This window comes from Labrus bergylta, chromosome 18, assembly GCF_963930695.1.
Source record: "Labrus bergylta chromosome 18, fLabBer1.1, whole genome shotgun sequence".
Lineage (NCBI taxonomy): Eukaryota > Metazoa > Chordata > Actinopteri > Labriformes > Labridae > Labrus > Labrus bergylta.
Genome location: NC_089212.1, coordinates 16358584 through 16367672, shown reverse-complemented (window position 1 = coordinate 16367672; position 9089 = coordinate 16358584). Strand labels below are relative to the sequence as shown.

General features: G+C 39.7%; 1 protein-coding gene across 1 annotated transcript; it reads left to right on the top strand.

The window, feature by feature from the left end:
* Positions 1 to 2367: 2367 nt before the first annotated feature.
* Positions 2368 to 6900, top strand: LOC136183275 (uncharacterized; the record flags this gene model as incomplete). The annotated part of the gene is made up of 3 exons (XM_065966508.1): positions 2368 to 2700; positions 2802 to 2977; positions 3687 to 6900. Coding segments are annotated over 3 exons (741 nt in total), but the record flags the coding sequence as incomplete, so codon positions are not given.
* Positions 6901 to 9089: the final 2189 nt, after the last annotated feature.

Below are 9089 nucleotides of genomic sequence, written 5' to 3'. Positions count from 1 at the left end.
GCTGTGAGAGATTGTCATCAGGAATGAGGAAATTTAAACTGATTTGAGAAATGCTCTGATCTGCACTTTTTTACATTTTTATTGTTACGAAAAACAGCGAGGGAATCAGAAATGAAGCAGATAGACGACTAGGTTTTTTAAACTCCAGACAGCAGCAATACAGCCTACACTTGTCTAACCTGAGAAAAGCTGAACAAAGTGCTTCATCCTGTAATTACTTGATTTTATTTTTGTGCGCACCTTCTGTCTTTTTTTTGGTCTCTTTCTCTCCCCAATCCGTTATTGAACTGGACAAGTAATTTGAAATAGTTTATTGTCCAAATGTTTAATTGTTTTTCTGAATTACACTTTCCACTGTTTGTAATTATTATTTATTTTCTGTCTGTTTCTTTTTATGTTCACCTTTGTCTTCTGTTATATGGGACCTTCAAATAAATTTGATTGGCTAAAAATTATCCGAAATCTTGGTCGCGATTTTTCAAGCAGTAGTTGGTAGTGGGTGCTCAGGCTGAAGTTGAAGTGGGGCAAAGGGGTCTTCTTTGAAAAGCATTGGAAGAATGTGCCATGTTCTGCATTCTTTTCTTCTATTTTTCAATTTTTTTCTCCATTTTAACATTTCTAATCAAAGGCAGAATTGTTATTATTTCTCGATCAGTCTGGAACCTCAGTTAAATCATGCAAAATTCCTCACCTTTTATTTGTTCATTTATTCGTAGCTTTTCAGATCTGTTCCATACATGAAATATAATTGATCATTTCTACATATGCTATAAAAATGAGATGTTTCTTTAAATACTAAGATATGAGAAAAATCCTGTCAGATTTTAAAAAATCTGAGGTCCCAGTCCCCCCATTTTAAAATGGCATGACACCTCTGTGTGCAGAAACAAAACAGACCATCTAAATCTAGTGAAATGTATCATGTCTCTAACTGTTGTTTGTATTTCTGCCTCAGGTTGGGAATCTACCCTCTTTGGCCAGATGAAAAAAGCAAAAGAACCCAGAGGGAAACTTTTCTTCCTGTTCGTTTCTACTATGGTTTCTACCATCATTTTCATTCTCTATGTCACTGGGACATCTCCTGTGGAGTACTTTTCCCCCCCAAGGCTGCCGGAGCCTCCGAAAATATGCCCTGTGAGGACTGCCGAGCACACCATCACCCCCCTGAACAACACTGACCACTTCCTGGTATCAGCCTTCATGGACCAGAGAGTGAAAGGATTTGATTTACGCATTATTAGCATATTCAAAACAAACTCCGCCAAACCTCTTTACTGTCTTTTCTGCTGTGCAGGCCAGTTATCAAATACAACTCCAACAAACATTTTACAACATACAGAAAACTTTGGTTTTCTCTTTGTCACTGCGGATATCATGTGTCAGATTCCTCAAAACTGCAACGCTACACATGTTACTCTTCAGACTGAGCCAGAAAGAGTGAAGGCATTGGACCAGCTTTGGCTTCCTATAAGAAACCAGAAGACCACAGGGAATGAGGAGAAAAAGTTGCAGTTTAACTTCACAGTCTGTATCTCTAATTTGTTTGGAGGAATCAACAACGTGCTTTAGTTTGTACAGACACTGGAGATGTACAGGTCAGCATCACACCACACATTACACAGCTCCAAATCAACCTTGAGGCATTTTCTCTAAATATTTCATGATTTAAAAGGTTCTGTAGAAAGTGCACTGAATTGCATCACATAATATCTGATTATCCCTCTGCTGCTGTTGTCATACTTTGAAAAGTTCAAGTTCAAACAAACACTTATCCATTCCAATACTTTTGAACGCAGTGATTTACCCTTCAGTACAGCCTTTGTCATTATGACATCAAAGTCGTCAGTTTTACCTCTTCTAATGCTTCATCTCGGAACTTCTTTAGCTGCAGTCCAACATTGTTCTACTGTCTCCTTCTTTTGCCTTATCCTGATGTCAACGGTTTTGGCCAATTAACTTCCATTAACACGACCCTAATTTATGTAATGGGTTAGGGTTAGGGTGCCACTAGTCGCCAGAGTCGTTAATTAATGACATGGTGAGTCAAATTTGTACAAAAATCAGTTTTAACTAGCTTGTTCCAATGTTACACATTGTTACCGATTTTCACTGTCTCCCCCTGTTGCGCCTGTTACATCTGAAGATAGATCATGGGTGGAACAACAAACCCCAACCATTCTGCATCCATGCATAAGAACATTGCAGACAGGGGCGTGAATATCCTGCTTTGAAATGCCAATATGTAAGCTACAAGAGATGTAAAAAATGCTGCCAAAAAAGCTGGAAATCACTAGCACAATATGACTAACTGTGTTATTTCTTTTAATTGGTTGAACAAATGATTGAACCTTTGATTTACCTATCTGCAGGTTGCTAGGCGTTGACAGGGTGGTGATCTACAACACCAGCTGTGGCCCAGAACTGGACCTCCTGTTTCAGAGCTACAGCAGGACAGGCTTCCTGGAGATAGTTCCTTGGCCGATCGACTTGTTTCTGAGTCCATCTTGGGGCTGGCTCTACTCTTTGAGCGGGGGGGACGTGCATTACTTTGGTCAACTGGCTACACTTAACGAGTGTGTTTACAGATCCATGGACCGGTCGCGTTACGTCCTGTTGAACGATATTGATGAGATTATAATGCCATACCAACACAACAACCTGATGTCTCTGATGAACACACTCCAACAGCAGCATCCAAAGGTAGGCCACTTTTGCTAGAACAGAATCAAAACAATCATATTTGACATGTATTAATATTTTTATATTTCCCCCCGTCTTCCATGTTGTGTCACATTCTACAGACAGGTGTGTTCCTCATTGAGAATCATGTCTTCCCCAAGACTGTTTTCGAGCCAAGCAAGAGGTTTCATCTACCTAAGTGGGACGAAGTGCCGGGGTTCAATATTCTGGAGCACATCTACAGGGAGGACCCCGACAGAACAAAATATCACCCGCACAAGTTAATAGTTCAGCCAAGGTAGGATGCGGATTTTTGGACTGATAACTTGCTCACTTAGTCAGAAGAGCCAGTGTTTTGGTACTATGAATTGTGTATTTTGCCAAGTCTTTTTGAAAAAAAAAACATTTTCAGTCATTGTAAAAAGTTTTTCCTAATCCTAATCCTTCCTAATCTTGCCTAAAAAAAAACACCCTCTCAAACCTGAGCATTTTTTGACAACAACCTCCCAAAACTCCAGAAAAACAGCAAAGAATTTCAATGTGGACTAAATTCTTAATTTTTCAGCTTTTGGAGCAGAAAGAGACATCAAATTAGAAATATGTGAAAGCTTAAACCTCAATAATTGCCTGTGCACTAAAGTGCAATAATTTTTTTTAGAATTATCAATGAAAAACAACAAAAACAATGTTACATGGCGACGTTGCATCAAGTCCTAAAGGTATGTGCACGTCAGCGTCAGATCTGATCTTAAAGGTGGACAGGCAAACGTTGCATCCAATCTAAATGGGTTAAATGTTGTAAAGATTGATGGGGGATATTCCTTACAGCAAATCAGAGTCCTAATAGACATGAAGTTATTCAGAATTGGAGAATAACATTGGAAGGACAGTCTGCTCTAAGTCAAACAGAAGCTCAATTCAGAGTGCAGCCGGATCCAAAACATATGCCTCCAAGCCAAGACGAGGGTCACTGATACACTGTTCTTTTGTGTCTCTGTGATTAACAGGTTGGTGGAGCAGGTTTCTGTGCATGATGTGCTCAAGGCTTTTGGAACCACATACAAAGTTCCCCCAGACGTTTGTCGGATCATTCACGTCCGTGGTTCTCTGAGGGGAAAATTGGATGCCAAGGAGCTCAATGAGGATACACGCCTGTGGGACTTTCACGAAAAACTAATTCCCAATGTTGACAAAGCACTGGAGAGAGCAGGGCTGCTGAGATCAGAACCTGCCCTTTAACAGGTTATGTACTTCAAGGTCTAGAAACGTCAACTGATCATCTGTTCTATTGTAACTCAGATTAGTCTTGAAACCTTTCTGTGTTCTAATCTCTTTCCATTTTTTACAAAAGCAGCTCCAATATTTTTGGCTCTTTTACCATGTTTCTGGTGGTGGAACTTTTTAGAAACATACCGAGATTTTTAGGTTGGGTAGAATCAAAGATCTGAATCAGTTTGCTTGACTGCTTCAATTGCTGCAACTCCTGTTGGTTTGCCATGACAACTGCTCTCATATCTCGCAAACTGAGGGGCGTCCAAAACGGTCGTGTCAGGGTGCCTTAAAACCGCCTACCTTCTTTGGTCAAAAGAAATGCAGATCATTCTGGCGTAGAATCCAAACAAGAAGGAGGACATACTGGCTGCTGCATCGAATGAATAAAACCTTTATTGCCCCTAGGGGAATTTGCCTTGCACCGAGAGCATAAAACCCTTTACAAGAAGCCAGTACATGTATTTGAACATAGAATGTTCCCCTAATTTCTGATGATAAAGTTAGGTAATTTTAGGATTTAAATCAGTAGTTATCTAACATATTACACATGTATTCTGTCACTTGTTTTTCTCCTCCTGCTTCCTGTGCTCTGGGAATTCAAGATTTGAACTCTTATAGACTAAAATAAAATATAGCCTATAAAAGCATATATATTATATAAATAGCAAGTTCAGTGGCTTTAGCTGTTACTGCTAACACTACACATACTTTTGTCTTTATTACTGACACTGTAGCTTATATATACCCTCTACCTGCTCCCCCTCGGTCACATCATCACCCGGCACGGAATCTCATTCCACTGCTATGCTGACGACATGCAACTGTACATGAAAACCCACACCACCTCGTCCACAGCCTCACCAGCTTCATCCACACTCACCACCTGCCTGGATGAGATAAAAGCGTGGACGAGTCAAAACTTCCTCCAATTAAACAGCTCAAAAACCAAAGCCATGCTAGTCGGCAAACACCTCACCAAGTTCAATCATCTCCCATAACCACCATATCTTTCTCTGGTCAAGACATCCATCTTTCACTGCTCATCACCAACCTAGGCGTAAAAATGGACCCTCATCTAACCTTTGATTCACACATAAAACACATCTGCAAAACCTTGTTTTTCCATCTCAAGAACATTGCTAAACTCCGCCCCTCACTCACCCCCCAAGACGCTGAGAAACTCGTCCACGCTTTTGTCTCCTCCAGGCTCCCTGGCAAGAGCATACAGAAACTCCAGTACATACAGAACAGCGCGACCAGGATCCTGAGGAGAGTGCGGAAACACGAGCACATCACACCCATCCTGCACTCACTACACTGGCTTCCTGTCTCACTCAGGATCGAATATAAAATCACATTACTCGCCCATCAATGCATACACGGAAATGCCCCTCCATACCTCAAAGAACTGCTCACCCCACTAACCTGCACAAGACACAAATTGCCTCCAAACCCCCAGGACTAAGCTCTGCTCCCTGGAGGACAGAGTCTTCTCTTCTGCTGCCCCAAGGCTATGGAATACTCTTCATGATTACCTGAGAGCCCCACAGACAGTGGACTCCTTTAAAAAAGACTTAAAAACTCTCCTCTTTAAAAGACCTTTTCCCTTAAACCACTGCTTTTAGATGTTGCTTAGATTTAGATTATGCTTACGTTCTTAACTCTAATTTCACCTTTGACTATTGCTATTGAGATTTTTGTTTAAAGGTAAAGTGTGTTTTAAATCAAATGTATTATTATTATTATTATTATTATAAATGGCAAGTTCAGTGGCTTTAGCTGTTACTGCTAACACTACACATACTTTTATAATTAATAAGAATCAGCCAAACAAAATGTGACAGAAATGATAGAATAAGGGCTTTATTTATTTAAGGAAGGTGACAGTTTTCCGATCTTTGCACACAGATCATGCACTTGCACGTTTTTAATAACAGGGGCATCAATATTTTTACAATGTTAGTATTTAACCCCAGTAGTAGAAAAGTTGATTCTTCTATACGTATATTCAAGTCTGCAGCAGGTTTAAATTCAATTCAGTTTAATTCAAAAAACTTTTTGTCCCCGGGGGGCAATTCAAAATCACACAGAGCAGTAAAATAACAACAGTGCAGGCAGGTGAAACATTTTAACCTAAATATAAACAGTCAGTTTAAATACAACTTAAAGCTTAAACTAAACATACAAAATATAAGAAAAGTAGATATAAGTGGACAGTGATAGGACTGACAGATGTAAACAGAACTATGTGCAGTAAACGAGAAATAAATATATATATATATATATATATATATACATACAAAGCTATGTGCAAGTAGGCAAAACTAAATGATAAGTTATAAGGTGCATGGTGAAAAATGGAACAACAGAACTAATATATACAATATAACTTGTTGGAGCTATTTAATTGTGGTTAGAATTAGTTTTGGTATTTAGTTTACTAATATTTGGATGGTGTTGTTTATTTATTCATTCTACACGTTTTCTTTGTTTAGAAAAGATTTTGGATAATATTTTCTTTTTGCTAGTTATTTGTTTAGTAAATTTAGTTTTGTATTAGTATTTTTGTTAGGTATTTGGGGAATACTGTGGGCACCGGAGGTTATTTAAATAAGAGGCAGATAGAGAACCAGCATGCACCTGGGTCGGCCTATTGTTTTTTACCAGAGCAAGAGAGGCAGCAGGAGCCACGATTTTCTTTGTTCTTTTGTTTGCTTTTTTCAAATAAACCACCAAAATACCGCAGCTCTTGCATGGACATTGGATTTCTTTTGCCTGCGTACATCACATCCCCATGGTGCATCAGTGGTCATTTGATTATTTAGATTTTTTATTTGTTTTTGGACAAATAGCCACTACATAACTATAAAGGTAAATATGAGATAAATTAAGTGACCGTAGTGCAATGATGGATAAGAAGCAACAGGAATAAAGTCACCAGGACTGTATAAATACTAATATAAACTGGATAGAATAAAATGATGTAGTTCATGAGACCAGATAAAGCAGAGGCAGTTAAGGTGCATGTCAAATATAAAGGAAGTTAAACAGCAAAGTTCACAGCTAAGAGTCTGCATTGGGTGAGAGGTGTTGGTGTCTGTTTGTTTGGTTTTTTTTTTGGTTTTTGGGGGGGGGGGTTAGGAGTTGAGGAGCTGGACAGCCCTGGGAACAATGGTTGCTCTTCTCTTCTGTGTCCTGCAGCAGGGACAGCGAAGCCAGCGTCCTGAGGGGAGCCACTCAAACGCTGGGAAGAGAGCGTGTGATGGGTTTCCTGCATAATCCGACCTGCTAGCCTGAGAGTCTGTTGCTCGTAGATGGATGTTAGAGTCCTTACAGGTAGTCCAGTGATCTTAGAGCAGACTGTGACCATGCTCTGCAGGTGGTTTCTGTTCTGGAGGGTGGTGGAGTGGAACCAGCAGGTCATAGAAAATGTAATAATGCTCTCAATGAAGGAGTAGTAGAAGGTCAGAAGAATGTTCTTACTGACTCCAAAGGAATTGAGCTTCCTCAGGAGGTATTTTCGCTGCGGACATTTCCTGAGAATCTCCTCGGTGTTGGAGGAGAATTTCAGCACGTCAAAGGTGGTACCCAGGTACTTCTACTCCTCTATTAGTTCAACAGGATTCCTATGGATTGTGGGGATTGCAGCTGCAGCCAGTTCCCTCTGCTTGTTGGAGAAGGTCACCACCATGCCTTTGGTCTTGCTCATGTTCAGTTGGAGGCAGGACCTCTCACACCACTCCACAAACTCCTGAAGAACTGGTCCATGGTGCTGAGAGGGGCCTGACAGCAGAGACAGGAGAACTGTGTCGTCTGCGTACTTCACCAGGGGACAGTTTGGCTGTGTGGTTCTGCAGTCGGTGTAGAGAATGAAGAGCAGAGGAGGGCACACACAGCCCTGAGGGGAGCCAGTTGGCCATATAGGCTAGTCCTTTTGAAAATGTCTTACAAATCTCACAGAAAGACATACGATTGTTACTCGTTCTTTATTACAGGATCTATCAGATTGCTTGTATAGTTATGACATGTTGCTGCTTCAGACCTCATCACAGACTTATTGAAACTGGCTTAAAGCTCACAATACATGTGATAAAGTCTGACCTGCAATCAATCAATCTTTATTTGTATAGTGCCAATTTATTACAAATGTTATGTCAAGCTTTACCCTACCTTATTCTCTGTTATATAATCTACACAGACCCATCATAAATCCATCATCAGCACACATGACAGGAGTACAATAGCAGCAGCAGAGGCTGCCGGATAATATTTGCTCTGCGGGGACATCTGCTGGTGAAAAACAAGTTTTACTCTCAAAAAAGTTTGACTCCCTACAAGATTGAAATAAAAATCATCCCACCTAAAGCTTTCAAGTTGTTGTGATTCACTACTTCACTTTTAAGTACAAACAAGACCAAAGTAGCCATAATCCTTTATTCACTGTCCATGGTTTCTGTTTGTTAAAGATGGTAGCTTTTTCTTTTTTCTCACCATGACGAGCGTTTAAGGAACCAAATGTGATTCTGTTTAACTCATCTGGACCCAAACAAACTTTAACAAACATGTCTTAACAAAGATGGAAAGATCAACACTTCACAAATGATCCTCAAAAAGTTGTTGGTAGATGCATTATGATAAGTTAATGCCTAACTAAGATATGCCTAAGCAAATACTGTATCCAACAAAACAAAAGGGCATCAAGGAGGCATTAGAGTAGGAAAAAAATCACTTCTTTGTTGTGGTTGTTCAGAAAATGCTGTGTAGTTTGCTTATAGCTTTTCATTGTTCATGTTTCTTAATCCTGGCAAAGGCATAGTGTTTTACTTGATAAATGGAGACTTTGTCAATATTTTTATTTATTTTCTCTACTGAGACCTATTTTCTGCTTGGTTTAAGCAACCATTTGGTGACCCTTTTAGGACACAAAACTATTGAAAACTGTCTCACTGCTCCATATAGGATTGAAAAGATCAACATATTTCTTGTCACCCATTGGGAATGAATGAATCCAGAAAAACAAATAATTTAACCAGATACATGTAGCTCTAGGGAAAGTTCAGTCAGGAAGACTTTATATTCTGCACGCGGGTTTTAAAGCTCCATTTTCACACTAAGCAAGCATCAGCTGTTCATATCAC